The sequence below is a fragment of the Aythya ferina genome (assembly GCF_964211825.1).
Source record: "Aythya ferina genome assembly, chromosome: 11".
NCBI lineage: Eukaryota > Metazoa > Chordata > Aves > Anseriformes > Anatidae > Aythya > Aythya ferina.
In genome coordinates, this window is record NC_140307.1 from 10263314 (window position 1) to 10281178 (window position 17865).

The 17865-nt window shown below is 44.1% G+C and overlaps 1 protein-coding gene across 1 annotated transcript; it reads right to left on the reverse strand.

Moving 5' to 3' along the window:
* Nucleotides 1–2352: 2352 nt before the first annotated feature.
* Nucleotides 2353–16008, reverse strand: WHAMM (WASP homolog associated with actin, golgi membranes and microtubules). Its single transcript, XM_084532325.1, has 10 exons — nucleotides 15459–16008; nucleotides 13314–13487; nucleotides 11863–12013; nucleotides 11149–11318; nucleotides 10137–10302; nucleotides 8986–9173; nucleotides 7453–7539; nucleotides 7273–7368; nucleotides 6455–6917; nucleotides 2353–3697 (listed from the first exon to the last, which is right to left on the reverse strand). Exons 1-10 carry the CDS (start codon nucleotides 15993–15995, stop codon nucleotides 3411–3413), a joined length of 2319 nt encoding a protein of 772 aa, XP_084388451.1. The 5' UTR covers nucleotides 15996–16008; the 3' UTR covers nucleotides 2353–3410.
* Between the last annotated feature and the right edge of the window lie 1857 nt (nucleotides 16009–17865).

The window sequence follows — 17865 nt, forward strand, 5'->3', positions numbered from 1 at the left end:
GTGTCCTGACATACATCTGCATTTTCTCATTTTAAGGGATAAAAGAAGTGACTGGAAGTGGGCGAAGGGGTTTCTGGGGCATGAGGGGCAGCAGGAGGCCAGCAGCAGCAGCACCAGCAATGGGATTTCAGCCTTTGTCCAGCTGTTTTAACAAGAAGGCAGAGAAAGGCAAGTGCCTGCAGCTGTCAGGCATGGTGTAGCCCTCTTGTTCTGCTTGCATTGATGGTATGTCTTAAAACAGGCTAAAGAAGCAGGTAAATTCAACACCCACGCCCCTGTCAGAGCCATCCATAAGGCAGTGAAGCCTTGGAGTTGCTCAGTTATGGATTGGAGAAGTGACACTGAGCTGGCAGGCGTTGCTCAATACCATCAACCCAGCTGCAGTCCTCGGGCCATTCAGAACCACGAGGGCATGGGCACGCAGGCTGACACAGGCTGCTCCCCGGCCTCTGCCAGCAGCACAGCTTAGAAATCAGCTGGGGGAAGGAGGAGCCCATGGTCTGAATGGGGAGAGTTCTTTGGGTCTTTAATATCGGGTGAAGCACATTACATACATCAGTATCAATTGCCAAATGGTATTAAATGAATCCAAGGAGGCTTTTCGAGCTGAGACCACATGCACGAACCAAATGACATCCTTCTGTAAGACCCTCGTTAGATCAGCCTCTGGATCACTTTGGGGTGTCCACATTCAGGCCTGACTCACCTAATGCAGTATCATTTTGCAGAAGAAAAGAGTCTGTCCCCAGCCTGATAATCAGCCCTGTCTGCTGCTGGGGGCTTCTTCACAGAGGAGCTTTGTGAGGAGGAGCTTCGGAGGTGCTGGGTGCTGGCTGCGTGCGATCCTGCTCATGCTGCGATCAAAGTGCTGGGCTGTCAAAGGGAAACTGTCTCCATCAGACCAAATAGTCTTTGAATATATTAACTTTAAACATCCCTAAAAACACCGCCAGCTGCTGCCTGGCCTGCCCATGTCTAGTTTGAGAGTTCACAAGCTGCCGGGACACTGACTGATTTGTAGGAACCAATTCTTTGCCTCCTTGATGGGCTACAGCAGTTCTGTGCACTATTAACCCTTTAAAGCCAGAGAGCTGCATTTCTCAGGTTTAACAGCTGGACAGTCAGGGCAGACTTCCCACTGAGGGGTCCATTTACTAGCCCCAGAGGAGATTCTTTAATAAAGGTATTACATTTCAAGAGCTGTCACAGCAGTTCTGCAGATTAATATTAATCCTGTCTGGCAGAGCAGCTCGCCACAGAACCAAGCAGCCACCCCACTTTCTCCACTTTTTTGTCCCTGCATGGTGCAAATATCCCAGTGCCAGCAGCACAGTACAGATCACAGTCACAGAGAGCCAGAAGATAAATCTGAAAGTACTTCAGTAAGGAATCTTTTTTTTTGGTCCTCTTATATTGGGGCATCTCAAAGAAAAGCTGCTGCAGCTTGGCCCTGTGGAACAAACCGAGCCTCACAGCAGCAAATGCACACATGGCTGCGGGGCACCAGCGTCCCATGGGCTGCAGTGCAGCAGCAATGCCAGGAACAGGCCTCAGGGCTTGCTGAAAACACAGCAGATTTGGAAAGATACACAACACAGCAGATTTAGAAAGATACACATCGTTCTGTTTTGTTTTGTCCTTTTCTTCAGTTCTCCCTTTCCACAACCACACCGCAATACATGAAGCTCAAGAGTCTGCATCTCACATAACCTTGAGGAAGAGCTCTCCATGTTCGCAGCAAGTTTTTGCTCAGCTTCATCCTACTGAAGGAAAAGATTTTGTCCTCAGTCCTGTTCTGTGTGAGAAATTCAGCACATGGGATGCTGAATTCTGTGCCATAAAACACCCCTGCCTCCCCCCAGCTCAGTGAGGCCTTCGCACCCAGCTGAGCTCGGCCTTGGCATGTGGCAGTCCCATGGGCACTAGTTCCCCTCTGCACACATCATGTCAGAGGTGGCTTGTGCTGACAAAGCACCGGCCTGTGCTTCTGCTGCCACTTTTGTCTGCTTGGTTTGCTGTCAGTGAACGGAAAAAAAAAAGTCTCACTCCCAAAAAAGCAGGCGACAAAATGGTAAAAAATGAATCCCCACCTGTTGCTTCTGTCACAAAAATTGCTGCATTTACTGATTAAATAGATCTGTTTACTGTAAAACAGGGATAAGGCACCATATTTGCCAACCTGCTATCGAATTATATTTCATAAATATTTGAGAAAACATGGACATTTACATATGCCATTAGCATAATAACATGGCTGCTTTACAGTTCACACTTACTATCAAAATCCAGAGTACTGTAGTGCAAGTGAATTTTGTGTCACAGCAGAATCTGAAAACGAGAGCACACTGTCACTTCTGTCAGGATATATTTTTATTAAGGGTTAGTATAAATTTCCAAAGAAATTATGAATCATTTTTGTCACTAATTTCCCAAAATAGAAACAGTCTTTAAATGAAATGTGGCTGAATTTTTAAATAGTCAGGTTCCAGGCACAATGCAAATAACTGTCATTTATAAGGCTATCAGGTAATTTAAATTCATCAGAGTAGCTATAAACATGTGTTGACATTCTCAGTGGAGAAATGCAGCTCTGTTTTACATGGCTACATCCAAGGAAATATTATATACAAAATTTTGGCTTTCTCCCATAGCAACAGTTCATTGCAGCTGCAAAGGTATTAAAAACACTTTGCATCTAGAAACACTACATTTAAGTTTCTGGCTAAAAAGCAAACTTTTAAGTAATTACTACAGTAGTTTTTATCTCAAACTTGATAGTAATTAATCCAATCAACACTGCTAAGCTCCTTTGTAAGAACACATTTTACAATATGACAATGAGTGGAGCATCCAATGTAGTTATTTGAGTGCACTGTGTTAGACAAGCAATATTTTAAATAAATTTCTGGGCAACAGAAGTAGGAATGAAAAATTCTGAACTATGTTAAGTGTTCTGGTCTGCCTTTACCATTACAGGCTGTGTTATACTTTTATGTGACAAAATAGATTTTCAGTTTTCATTCCTGAAGTGTTCTTGTGATAGTATTACCTACAATGTAGGTAACAAGCTAAATAATGTATGTTTCACTTTAGTATTTTATCTGTCTTCTGATGCGGTGAAAATTCTACATACTTGAGCCAGAAATATCTAATGCAAACATATTTTGGAATATATCTCATGCAAAAATAAGAATCTTGCAAGCATAATTTGGAGTATGATAACTCATGCAAAAATAAGAATCTGTAGCTCCTGTAGAAAACCATCAGGATCCTTTTACTCTACAGAAAATTTTTGCACCACATACACACACACAATCACACTTCTTTCATTTTGAAAGATACATTCTTCTACAGTGTACAAAATGAGACCAATACTCTGTTCCAGTCAGTAGTCTGTTACTTTAAATTGGTTAGCTGTCCCATTCTCCATTATTCTGATCATTGTTTTCCTCTTCTTCAGAATCAGCAGACACTTTCTTAATTCTCTGGATGGCTGCCTTAATGCTTCTCTCCAGATCATTAGAGGATCCGTTACTGACATCTTTCTCAGTATCTTGATTCACTTTTCTTAGTTTAACTCCCTGCCGTATGGCAGAGAGGATGCTGTCTTTCACAGAGGCATACGGATTTGACTGTTCCACTTTGCGAAGGTGAACTTCTCCACGTTTTAGAGAAGCCAAAACCTCATCCATTGTACCTGCAACAGATAAGTCTATTGTTACCAAACAAAATAATCACACTTTACGAGGTGAAGAACTCTACCAATGTGCTCAGGGTTATTCCTCTCGTCTTTACTAGAGACAGGAAAAATAACGGTCCATTCTGGCACACTCTTATGAGCTTCTGCAATGCCAAGCTCTGGAAATGAAGAGTTGAACCTTTGTATTTTGAATTGAGAATCCAGTACCTCTTCAACATAATACAAGGTTGTGCACTAACGAAGAATCATATACAAAGGAGAATGCTTCTTTTTCATCATAAATTTATGGGCTTTCAAAAAAAAATTACTGAACCAAAAAATCTCTTGTACTTTGTATTAGAAACAATCTACCATTCCTACTAGTTTGTTCAGATGCCTGCTGAGACTGTCAATTGCATTTTTGCTCAGTCAAGAGAAAAATGAAAGGATCTGAGTAGAAGAGCTTCAAACTACACCACTGAAGTCAGTGGGAGCTAGATCGGGCCCTAAGCAGGCAGGCAGCTCTTTTCTGTATGGACTTAATAAATAAATAAATAAATAAATAATAATCCTGTTTTACATGATTTAAATCTCAGGCTGTGTTTCTGAGCTTCATACCATAAAGAACACCACATTAAGAAAGCTTCTACTTGTTCTCTTAATACATGGTGTAATTTATGGTTTACTCCTTTTGTTGGATTCCTTGTTGCTGGCTTCGGACTGTCAGACAGGGAAGGCAGTTTCCCTGGACAGCAGTCGACTCCTACAGCCACAGGTCCAGACCATCTGTGCTTCACAGCTGAAAGTATTTTTGTCATGCGCAGCGTGTAGCGGGTTATGAGATTAACATCAAGTGCTGAAAATAAAACATTCTGCTGAATTCTGTGGTACCTTCATAGTGATAGATATGCCAGAAAAAAATCAAGCAAAGATGCACAAAGTTGTCTTGCGAAGCCTTCCAGTAAGTTAAGTCTTAAAGCTATTAATCAGATGGGCTGCACAGTCAAAGAGTAGTCAGACTAACAAGTGATAAGAGACACTGCCTTTGGGAAGTATGATAACACATTAGAGACTATTTTCAGCACCAGAATATGAAGCTCTCCTGGCTTTTCATGTGCAAAGACAAGAGTAGCCCATGTATAACACAATGTGTTCACAAAGCTGTTGCAGTATGTTCTTATGGCAATAATTTATCAATTACTATTACAGCAAATAACATGCTGTTTTTCTTCATAAAATGCGTATGCAACTTAGTGGATCTCTCTGATGAGCAAAAAAGGATTTTTCCTATATAAAATTAATGAAACATCAATGCTAGGCTGTGAGTGGTAGTAAATATTAGCTACTATCAAGGCTGTGCCAGTAGCAGTCAGAATACTCTGGTGTACAGCTCCTGTTGCTCATCAAAGGTTTTTATGAGCATCTGTGGTACACTAATCCCATGGACCTCTCAGCCTAAAGCCAGCACACTGACCCATTGGATGCACAGTGGTTTGTCATGGTAACCTGACTGCATCTCAGGCTCTCGACTGCTTGTACTTCCTCACACCTTGGAAGAACTAAAAATGCTGAACTTTCCTCGGCATTTCTGCCTGTGGTTTGCCTTTTAACTGAGGGGATACAAAGGCTGCTTAGATGTATTGTGAACAGTCTGAAAAGGAAAAGGAATGTACTACATTTAAAGACCTGCTTCAGTCTAGTATAAGCTCTACTGTGAAAAATGACAATAAAAAATTGCTGCCTTCTGACTTAGATCAATCTGCCTGACATAGTAAGAGTATCTGCTTGCTTTAGAGGCAAAAATAAGCCTGTTAGCAGGATGTAACCAGCACAGCCTTGAGAGGCTGCTGAGTTCTATTCTCATTGAAACTACTGTGTTTCAATTGCAGAGTTCAGCCTTCAATTACACCTGCACGATCTTACTAACAAAGCAGAGGTGTAACAGAGCAGAATTTTTGCCCTAGGAATGCAAGTATGCCAAAGCTATCCATCTGCCTTTCAAATCCTGGTTGAATTCTGTATGAATTCTCTTAAGGAACCTTTATTTAGAAACAAAGCACACCAATGGACACAGGCTGTGCATACCTTAGAAATGCAAGCAGCCCAGCTGCTAGCTCTGTAGTACCAAAATCACAAACAATAAAGAATAGCCTTAGCACAACCACAGATTTACCCACAGTAGTCTTCTGACTGGACAGGTGATTAATCCACCATCAAAATGATACATTCAGTTCAACTGCTGGAAAATTGTGGCAAGAGTAAGTTTAATAATAAAGACTGCTTCTCATCAGCATAAGAAATCCTCTCTCTCCTTGGAATTTCCTCTGACACCTTTCTACCTATTACACCACTGGGATCGTGAGAAATACAGGTCTTGAATTAAGATCTCCTCGGAATTAGTAGTGCTGTCATTAAGCATGTTTTAATCTAACTTATAATGCTGTACTTTACAGATGCTGGATTACAGCAGAAATTCAAACACGGTAAGAGATTGACCAGAACGTCCAACTTGACAGCATTTCCCAAAAACACTGAATGACACACTCTGGAAGTCAGGACCCTGAGCACATCAGACTGGATCAACAGATCAGTTACTCATTCAGGGTCCTGAGTAACAGTCAGTGTTACTGTATATGGTCTCAATCAAAGCTCTCTCAGGACTCCACTCTCTTCAGTGAGAGCGCCCACTACTACTGGCCAGAAACAGAGGGACGGAAAACTGGACAATATAAACAATGAAAAATGAAAAACACCAGTCAATGTGAGCCTACTTACCTATGCAATTATTTATAGACCTCATGGATGAGTCATCCTGTTTGTGCAGTGCAGAGCTTCCTGCAGGGCCATCAGCTCTAAGGGGAAGTGGCTTGTCCTCTACTGGAGATCGTGTCTTTAAATGGAGAGGTAAGGGAGGAGGTGGGGGGGGAGGTGGTAGAGGTGGCGGTGGTGGTGGAGGGGAGGATGGAGAGACCACCAACTCTTCACTGTCCTTTTGTTGCTTTGATTTATCAGCAGTAACAAGAATCTGGACAGGGATATCTGCTGGAATATTCTCCTGTGGAGCTTCTGATGCTTTGGTTTCTACTATCAGCAAGCTCTTTGGCTGCTCTGGTTCTGGCCTTGTTCTTAATGAAGGCGGAGGGCACGGTACTGCAGCCCGTTGGGTGACACTTCGTGGCAACCTGGGACTGAGAGGTTGTGGACGAGATGTTTTCAGCACAACATGAGCTGGGCACTTCTAAAAAAACAAATGGTAAAGCAAAGAGTCACATCTCCATTGGTTTGGCCAAAACAGCATCCCCAAAGAGACAAAAAGATACAGAGCACAAACCTGTACCACTCAAGGAGAACACTGAATACTGACCAAGGAACATAAAGGTATTTCTTTCCAAGTCATTTCCTCATTTCTATTCTTTGCAGCAGGTTCTGCACCTGGAAACTACTTCCTTAGTAGACTGAATCCTCACTACACACAATCCTTTCAGGCTACCCAAGCAGAGGTCTCCAATTTGGATCATGCTCACTTGTGAGCTCTGGCTACTTTCTGGTAGGTTCAGACACCATTTAGGACTACTGCAGTTCACATTACGTACCTCCCTGAATGTCTTCAGCCTCTCCAGTGTTTTCTGACGTTCCTGGCTTATCCAAGCTTTTTTCTTTTTCTCCTCCTCTTTTTGCTTGTCTCTTTTCTGCATTAAAACACAAGTAAGAGAGCATTTAGATGTGAAAGCAAGCAGCTGCCAGATTCTCCAAGGCTGTTATTGAGTACTCACTATCTGTATGCTGTGATGCTGCAGGAAGCGTTTCTTGCACTCTTCTGCCTGTTGTAGTCTCTGTCGATGTTTTGCTTCACATTGATCCTGGTAGAACAGCAAAATCCATGAATTACTTGGTTAGTTCACGTTCACTGTGTGCCACCAACTCCCATGTACAAGCCACTAACGATGACCAAGGCCCAGTGCTTGGCTGTGCCATGAAGGATGGCTAAGCTCAATAGGTGGCAGATGTGAGACCCTGAAGGTTATTTACATGGGACTCCTTCATGGCTAAAGCCAATGAGATTTTTTTTACCCTAACTAATGAGAGGGTTATTCATGCTCCAAAGGGAGTATACCCAGATCTTAACAGACCCTTCTGTCTTACATTTAGATTAAAAAAAACAAAAAAACAAACAAAAAAAAAAACACAGCAACAAACTGAAGAAATTTCACCCAAGTACCACCTAGAGGAATGGGGCACTAAGATATGAGAAAGAAGGCAAGAAGGAAGTTAGAATGGCACTGCACAAATACAGAGCTACTTTCCCTCTGTCCGTTATTTGCCATAGCTCCTACATACAAAGGTGAGGGAAGCAAAGGTATGTGAAGCACAACAAATGGGGTACATTTTGTTAGTAACAAAGTGCCTCAGAGAAACTGCAGGCTTCAGGATTTTCTCCAGGAGTCGCTATTTGTCACTGTACAGAGGGGAATTATCCACATGGCTGTGTAAGCATTTGCAAATCATCTGGCATTCGGCTGTAGTGTTATGTAACCAATAGACAGCAATTAAGTGAATGAAAACAGAAGCAAAGGAAGTGTCTGCCAAGGAAGCAGTTGCAAGCAAGAGACAATGATCATTCACAAAGCGTTTCCAGTGTCATTCCCACTTTGTCCCGGCTAGCAAAGGGCAAATGGCCAGACAGACTTGAGCTTAAACTCTGCTCTCTGCCTCAGCAAAACTGTGCAGGTATAAGGTAAATCCAGCTCACTGGGGAGGTTCATGAGAGTCAACTGTGATCTCAACTTGTGTCTTCCTACTGTTCTGCTTCAAATGGGAAAAAAATGGAAAAAATGCCTTTTACACAGAACTGAGAGGCTGGAGAGAGAATTGCAGCAGTCGGATCTCCCCTTCCCTCCCATTCAAAGGTAATGTAAGCATCGCTGTGTGGGTTCTGTCAGTGCAACTTCCTTCATTGCAGGCCAGGTTTTCTCCTGTGCTGCAGCTGCTTTGTGAAAGGCTGCCAGGGCAAAGCTCCAGCTGGCCACAGCAGGGCTCTGCACGAGGTTCAGATGATAGGGGAACACCTCCTGGGTCACCCACATGTCTGTGCTCTCAATACACTTGAGAGACACTTGCACCACACAGTGGAGAGTAAAGTTGGCTTAAAAATCACATTGCCCCTCTTTCTGCTTAGGAGGCCTTGGCACCACATCACTTATCATCTTGCACACTCCACCCAAACCCTTGTTGATTCCTCTCCGTCCCTCGAGTCAACACTCATGACATCAGCTACAGAAAATGCACATCTCCAGGACTGCATTTACTTTTTTGTTCCTGAGGTAGGCTCTCCTCGCACAGACAGTCCCACGCTTTGTCTCCAACTGTTTAATCTTCTGCCTCAGCATCGTCATTTCTGACAAGTTAGCGTAATGTTGTTCCATTGTCTGTTCAATGACCTTGAGCTCCTCAGGATTTTCACATGTATCATAGTAAACAACTTCATCCTGTTTCTCTAGAAAGGCATTTGGCATTTTTTTAAAAACCCAAAAATTGCCACAGTTATTTAAACATTTAAAGAACTAATGACATTTTAAAAGCCACTGAAGGCAGTGAGTTAGTTATTAGAAAGTGTAATGCTCCAGAGCCGAGCTTGGTCCTTCAAAGTCTTAAGCAAACACGTCATGTTACTCACAGGGGTGCTTTGCAGGATCAAATTTATGTTGTTAGCATTTGCTGTTATTTAGCTTCCTCTTTCAAATGTCTCTCTGTGCTTTAACTCCTACCTTCACCGATTGGAGTTTTCCTGGAAAACTGAAGACTGTTCTAATCAACACTGGGTGACTTATTTTATTATTTACCAGGTTTTAATTATGCAACAAGCAGGAGTGATGTTTACCTCAGGGCGTACACAGTAACAGAGAATTCATAGAGCACGAATAAACATAAACAAGACTGATGCCTATTTTTGTCATAAGTATGTTATGAACAGACACTTAAATGGGAACATAAGCAGCACTCAAGTAGCATCTAGCTATAATCACTTCTTTTTGTCATTACAGAAGCATTTTGCCATTTCTACATGTTAAATTACAACAGATTTGTGATGAAATCTGGACCCATTACAGCAGGTCACAATTTCCACAGTTTCTATACAAAGATCCTGTAAATACATGATCAGTATACATTTGCAATAGAAGTTACTCCACATGCCAAACCAGTGAGTGCGTGCATTTATCACAGCTGCTGTCAAGATGAGCTATCAAGTACAGCTTTCTTTTTGAAAACTTGTGTTATCAATTAAGTGTCAGAAGGCCATATTACAGATGCTACAGCACCTATGTTTTCCATTGATGCTTTCTTCTAGTGAAACTTAAGTAGGATTTTTTTTTTTTTTTAATGTATCTTACAAAGACAGAGATGTCATACCACCACTCCTGTGTCTTGGATACGTCCTTAAGTATTTCTTTATTCTTACCTTTGATCTGCCTCCTCAAAGCATCCAACTGTACAATGAGCAGCATCTCTTCATGTTTCAATACCTCAAGCTGTATATTATATAATTCTAGTTGGGTTTCATAATAATGTATTTCTAGCTCCTCCACCACAGCTAGATTCTCTTCTTTTTCATCAAGGTTCTCCATCTGTACAGCCCCAAATAGAAAATAAAAAGCATTAATAACAAAATAAGCACATGGGAAACAAGCACACATGCATGAGTTAAGATACACAGATGCCCAAGTGTCTGCACAGAGCCTGGCCTAACTGGTAGCTGCTTAGGTGGGGAAGTAACATAACATTAGAAAAGGATTGGAGCAGAACTCCAAGGAGCAGAGTCTCATTAGCCTAAAGCTGTAATTTTACCTTAAGTCTACCACAAAAGACTTCATTATAATCTGCACAAATAACATTACTACTACTCTTGGAAAATAAAAATCAGGTACTCCTAGCAACAGTTAGATAACCTCAAATACAAAAGATCAGAAATTAAAATTAAATAAATATCTCAAGTTTGAAGTGTCTACTGAAGATAATAGCTGCTCTTTATCTTCCTAGAAGTAACAATTTTAAAGGTTAGTGCCATAAATGCTAACATGATACTTGAAATGTAATCATTTATCTTAACCTTTCCTAAATGCCTTCATGTGGGCATGAACAATTTAAAAAAACTAGAAACAAGTATTTTTTCATAACTTAAAACTGTGCTCAAAACCATCTAGTTCAAGACGTTTGCTTCTTTTTTTTTTTCCCTAAACTGTGAAGAAACACTAGGTTGTTATGGTTTTAATTCTGAAGTACTTATGCATATTTGGGTCAGCTCTGCAATCCTGTAAAATACTACGCACAGAATGCAGGTGCTTTGCTGAAAGAGGCCTTTCTCAGCTGTTTCATAGCCAAGGAGTTTGAAAATCTCCCCATGATCCCTTTGGTAGATTTTGATCAGACTTTCACAAAATGTTGACAGAAAAGGAGGTTTTGCAGGGTCTTACGTTTTTCTGAATGGCAGCCCTCTTCTGTTTCACACATAATTCTTTTGCCCTCAGATGCTGAAGGGTTTCTTTAGCTAACATACATTTCAGGTTTTCTAGTCGTGGCAAAGCTGATGCCCAGGTGGCTTTACCAAATCTTTCCTGATCTTGTTCCATCTGTTTCTGCATTGCTGCAGATTAAAACATTGCAATAAGATGAGAGAAATGCAGTAAACTAATAACACTAGCGCGTTTCTACTATAGATGCAATAGTAAAAATGCTGATGCTGCTAAACAATTTATGAATCTTCTTTAGAAATTACAAGAAAAAACAATTGAATTTATTATTTTGTATAGGTAAGCAAAATGCTTACCTATACAAAAATGCTTACCACAGACATGTCGTAACAGTTACACAGTGATCTACTCAGTTAACACATTGAAATCCTTGATGCTTGCATACCAAGGGTTAAAAGCATGCGTGTTTTTTGTTCACAGGTTTGCAGCTGTGAAGTCTCGGTCCTTGATAATGTTTACGTGCAAGCAAAATGCAAGGCATAAATCAAATTGGTTAAACGATGTCAATCTTAGATGAATAAAATGTTTCTTTATTAAGCTGGACACTCACCCTAACAACAGGGTCTGCCAAGAGAGACTAGCAAAGGTGCTAAGAGGAGCTCTCAGTACCATAAATCAAGTACTTAGGAAACCTTTTGTGTAAATCATTCTGATTACCCGTTAGAGCCTTTACAGTTTCCTTGAAGTAGTTCACAGTTATATCCTGAATGGAGCACACAGCATTCTCAGCTCTCTTAGTCCATTCTTCAGCATCTTTCTGCAAAGCTGCTACTCTTTTAGGCCCCAAATTATCATACTGCAAAGATTTCTGCAAGGAGACAGAATTCTCAGTTATCAGCTGGTTACCATAGTGGTGAAGCCCACATTACGCTGCACTGACAGACAATTCAAACAAGGCACAGCTCAGTGGCAAACATGACCTTCCCCTCACCTGCCACAAAGTGAATCACTGCTCATGCTTGTGCATTACCCCGTTCCTCATTCTCTGGTTAACTCAGAACCTTTGATCCCTAATCATGACTTTAACATTCGCTTTCGATTAGTGAATTGGGTTATTTAAGAAAAATACTTCTTAAAATATTTTTAAACTACCATCTTAAAAATCATGACCAACAGAAGTGTTTTAGTTGTTACTAAAAGTAACCCAGAAACACTCTTCTACGTGCAATGTTCTCTTCTATTTTTCCCCTATGTGTTGACAGCACTTCACACTGTCAGGTTCTCCAGCTTGGCAGACTTTCACATAGGAACAGGGATAAAGAAAAGAAACATAAGAGTATTTTCAAGTCCAAAGAGAGCACATGGGTACAAGACTAGTATTCAAATCCTTCTTTTAAAAAAAAATCTAGATTTCATGAGCCTAAGCACCCCTTTGAATTATTTATATAGAGGCCAACTTTGTGTTTCATCCATTCCAATTTTCATTTTACAGCATACTTAAAACAGTCCAGCTCTTTTCTGGAACATTAACAGCTTATTTAAATTTGAACAGACCATTTAAGGAAAAATCAAAATAGTAGATGGCTCTCTTTTCCAGGGATATCATAACTTTCAGTATGTGTTTCCAGTTTAACATGCACATAAAATTAAATTCATAAAGTGGCAAGTTTGAGTCTGTACTTCTAAAGAGGCTGTAGCAGCAACAGAGAACTGCTTGGGGTGGTAAGGTCTCCTCTGCCTTCTGTTCTACTACCACAGCTGAGGTAATGTGGTGTCCCAGCACTGGGGGGATGGCATTCTCAATGTCACAAACTAATCCCATTGAACAAGGGCTACTCAGATCTCTAAATTCAGCTCACTGAAGAATAGTCCACAGACAGGTGGTGCCTGGGGATGTTTTCCTTTCAAGTCCTCAAAATGTAGGGAAGGGGGAACACTGGTGGAATATGGCTGCACTTCTATTCAAGCCAGTACCACGGACTCAGACATCACCCGAGAGTGGTCCTGCCCTACCTCTGAATTTCTCTGTCACGTTTGGTAGATTTGCAGGGGGGAAGTAGGTGAAGACAAAACCAGAGAATGTTAAATGATTTGAGCCTAAACTGCTCCAAGAGCAGCCAACGCCCCGCTATGTAACTTGGCCTTTCACTTGATAAGGGCAGACCCACCAGGATTTCCAGTTTGTACAGTGTCGCCAGTTCTCGCATATCTCTGAAGGGCTGCAGCAAATACTGGTAGAACTGCGTCGCCATGGTTACCAAATCCTGATAAGCTTCGTCTTCTTCTTCATAAACCTTCATCAAAGCCACCATTGTGTCAGCACTTTTATGCTGCTGGAGAACCTAGGGGGATAAAAGGTAAATAAGAGTTGGCTGTTTTGCATTTGTGTGTGCTGACTGCCAACAAGGGAAGAACCTGCTCTTTATCTTTGGATAGCATAGGCAAGGCTTCCCCGTGCACCAAGCAGTCAGCAGCCACCCCCAGCAGGAAATATCATTAGCACCACACTCTTAAGGGCACTAATTGCTGCATGTTGCATTAGGAGACTTCAAGGAACATCAGACCTAGGGCCATCCACGTCAGGAATTCCAGTAGCTGCGTGCAGATGACTTGGTCACTGGTTTTTGGAAACACAAGTGGTAAATGGGAATTCTGCAGACTGGAAGGACAAGGAAAGTATTCTTGAACTAGTTTTTGCATCTCTTCCACAATTACTGAATGCCTGCTAATGAGTTTCTGGACCCCAGATTTCAGATTTGGCAATGGAAACATCAGACTGCCATCTAAAAATAAGAATTCAGAACCAGATTCCTACTCCTAATATAGCCTGCAGTTAGGTTCCTTTATCATTTGCACAATTTGTGATAGCTTTCTCTAATCTCAGGCCTAGCAATATTACTTTGTAACCTGTAATTCTTCCAGTGAATGACTCTTTCTGACACATCAGCCCCATCTGAGATCTTTATCTGCTCTTTGACAAAAATGAAGTTGGAAGCTTCCCCTCAATTACTTGTGCTTCTTATTGGTACCAATCAAAACTTCAAAAATCCTTCTTTGATAACAGCTGCCGGGGACCATGGCACACTCTACACACCAGGACATGGTGAGCCAGCTGGAGAAGCACAGCTGAGCTCTACTGAGGAACACAGACCTTCCTGGAAGGACACTGCTCGCTCTACGGCTCCTTAAGGGAAGGGAACAGGGGGTGCTTGGTGCTACAAGTGGGGAAAAAAAGCCTCAGAAACACAGGCTTGATTGTGCCTCAAATGAAAAGCACTGGAATTAAGCTATCACCTTTGCTCTTGCCCACTGGGTCTGGGTAAGAAGAATCACAGCAGCAAGAGTCCCAGCTGCAGAGCAACCTGCCCAGGGAAGGTCTGTGGAAGTTAAGCTCAAGAGCACTGCCTGCCCATCCTCTTCCCAAGCCCAGCACAGTGGAACAAAAGGATATGAATGCATTGTTTCTGATAATCCCAGAAGTCCTGTGGCCCCTTATACAGTTGCAGGAGCCCATGGTATCTCACAGCTCCAGGGCTCACCTGTAGGAATTTAACACATACACAGTGCCAACGCCTAACAGAAACACATGCTGCTCCTGGAGGCTGTTTACAGTGCACAGAGGGAAATTACTTGTGAAAGTCACAAGTCACCTCCTGAGAAAGGAGGAGCTTTTGGTACGGAAGGGAGAAAGGGCTAACAATCAGCTCATACAACAGTCAGGCCAGACTTTGACACTTAAGAACTCTGACCACAAAACACCTATCTGGTGCAGGCCCGCAGCTTCACTTGGTTTTAATGAAGAACTTGGCCAAGAAGCCCCCAGTGAAAGGCATCACTGAACTTGACCACGAAAGGAGTCACTGCAAAGAGGCTGACACCTTCACAAAGAGGTTAGAGAACTACGTCACGCTTGTACTTTCACTTCTGGTTGTCATTCCACTCGGTGCACACCGCTGGGTATTTTTAGCAACGTGTTCTTGTCGGAGCACTTGCAGCTTAAGCAAGCCCCCGATGTCTTACACTGAGCTGGGTTACTCCCCACTTAATACAGACGGGCTTGTGCAGGGCGAGGACGCCGTACTTGAGAGCACTGCCTTAGCAGTTCCTGCTCACCAGGAGTGTCTGTGTAAGCACTCAGCCGAGCGCTGGGCAGGCCCAGGGGCAGGACAACATCACAGACACCCCCCTCGCTCCTTCCCCACCACCCCAGGCCCCTACAGCCGAGCACCGTGCCCGACCCCAAGGCTCCACGACCACCAGGGGCCGAGCCCCGCTGCCCTCACCCCCTTCCCACCCCCGGGGGGGGCCCGTACCCGCCGCAGGGCCTCCTTGGCCCGGGCCAGGTGCCCTCGCAGGGCCCTCCCGCGGAGCTCGCGGAGGCTCTCGAAGTACTCCTCGTCGCGGGGCCGCTCGGCGGCGAACAGGGCGTCCAGCAGCACGCCGCCGCCGCACAGCTCCAGGGCCCAGCCCAGGTAGCGCTCCAGCGCCCGGCACAGCTCCTGCGCCTCCGCCTCGCCCAGCACCGGGGCTCCACCGGGGAACAGCAGAGCCCAGAGCCCGGCGGCGGCGGCGGAGCGGGGCAGGGCGGGGAAGGCGGGCTCCAGGCGCGGGCACACGGCCGCCAGCTGCCGGTGGACGCCGAGCAGGGCCGGCGCCGAGAAGAGCCCGGCCCAGCTCCGCGGGGCTTCCCCCTCCGCCCGGCCGTGGTGGCAGGTGACGGCGAAGGCGTCCTCCGCGGCGTTCCAGCCCACCAGGAAGCGGAGCCGCGGCGGCGGCTGCTGCGGCGGGGCGAAGGCGGTGTCGCGCACGGCCACCCAGCCCTCCAGGCTGTCCGCCGCCGGCTCCGCCATGGCGCCGCGGGACCGTCCCGGGACCTTCCCCCGCCGCCTTAACCAGGGGCGGAGCTCAGCGCGCCGCTCCCATTGGTGGGGAGCCGCCAGGGGGCGGGGACTAGAGGGGTGGGTGTGGTTTATCGTGGGGGTGGGTGTGGATTATCGTGGGGGGTGGGCGGGGCTTTTCGTGGGGGTGGGCGGGGCGAGCAGCGCCTCACGCCGGCGGTGTGGAAATAAATAAATAAATAAATAATGGCTGGGGAGTGAGGGCTGAGGGATAGGCGTGTGTGGAGGCGTGGTGTGTGAGAAAAAAAAAACAAGCACACAGAGTCTGTAAGGTTGGAAAAGACCTTCAAGGTTATCATGCCCAACTGTCCCCCTACCACCAATATCGCCCACTAAAGCCATGTCCCTAACCACTGTGTCCAACCTTTCCTTGAACACCCCCAGGGATGGTGACTCCACCACCTCCCTGCACAACCCGTCCCAATGCTCTGACTACTCTATTATTTTATTAAATATTTATTATTATTTAATATAATTATTAATAATAGTTATTATTTATATTAATTATTTATATTACTAATTAATGTTAATCATTATTATTTAATAATAATAATAATAGACTATTATTTTATTGGATAAAAATTATAATAAAAGAGGCATTATCTTCATGAAAAACAGCAGGCAGAGCACATCAGCCAAGTGCGAGGCAGCACCGCCACCTTCCCTCAGGGAGAGTGGCACCAGGTGCACCTCAGGGGCTGCCGCCATCTTCCTGCACTGCTGTGGTGTCAGTTGTTCGCTGCCCAGGGCACAGTCACAGAAAGCTGCCATGTGCCAGCAGGCTTCTTTCCCTACAGCCACCATCCCCCAAATCTTGCTTCTTTTCTTCACCAACACAACCCTACGCTCCTTCCCTGACGTGCAAAATTTGAGGCGCCCAGTGGCTGAGGCCACACACTGCCTCCCTGCACTTCACTGCCCTGGGTGGGCTCCCCGCTCCTGTGTAGGCTGGCAACTCTGAGGTTTTGTCTAAATCCAGCCCCAAAAGATGGTCCCCCAATACTGGATTGCCAAATGAGGCCAGCTCCTGTAGAGGATTGCTCCTCAGCCTTGCAAATATCCCACCCTTTCTTGGCAGTTGAATGACTTCAGGAGGATGGCAGCGTGGTAGCCCGCTCCGAGAAGGCCCTGTGAAAGGACCTGCGGGCCTCGGGGGGGAGCGGGAAGTGAAGCAGCTTTTTGTCTAGCACATATCTCTTGTTCTGACATTGCGTGCAAGGCTGAATTTAATTTACGGTAAACAAAATGCTATGTTCTAGTCTTTGGAAGTAAAGCTGACACGACTAATTTTTCAACAGATGAAGGCCTGTGAGATTTTGTAGATTAACAGCACAGAGACATAAATAAGTTCCCATCCAAAAAATTAATAAAATCTGTCTGACAGCATAAATGTTAACATTCCTGCAAAGGCGACATCAGTTACGTGAAAACATCATTTCTGCTCTGATCTCACAGATGATAGAGGCACTGTCAGCAGTAATGAGATCATGACTACATGGATAATTAACTTGTAATTCCTTTCTGAAACAGCAAACAATTGCACGGCTAGAAATGTGAGGAAATGACACCGAGTTTAATTGGAATGGAGGAAAACGCAGAGCTGTGTCAAGATGCAACAGACATTTCCTATTGCACTGTCTCCTGAGCTCAAGATGTATACACTGCGGTGTTCTCAAACATGCTTAAAAGTCTGCCAGCAAGGTTAGCTCTCCAGCGAGTTCACAAGCAGAATGTTTTGTATTCTGGACACCTGCAAGGGTTGTGGATTGCAGTGGGTACATAGAGCTCAAGTAATCACAGTAATCACAATGATCAGTAATAA

What these genes read in the sequence shown, in the direction of transcription:
- WHAMM (XM_084532325.1), bottom strand. Translation starts at nt 15,995, where the DNA reads ATGGCGGAGCCGGCGGCGGACAGCCTGGAGGGCTGGGTGGCCGTGCGC. An exon ending in CCAAGGAGGCCCTGCGGCGG is followed by an intron (nt 13,488 to 15,458) that starts GTACGGGCCCCC and finishes TTATCCCCCTAG; the next exon opens with GTTCTCCAGCAGCATAAAAG. An exon ending in TTTGAGGAGGCAGATCAAAG is followed by an intron (nt 9,174 to 10,136) that starts GTAAGAATAAAG and finishes ATGCCTTTCTAG; the next exon opens with AGAAACAGGATGAAGTTGTT.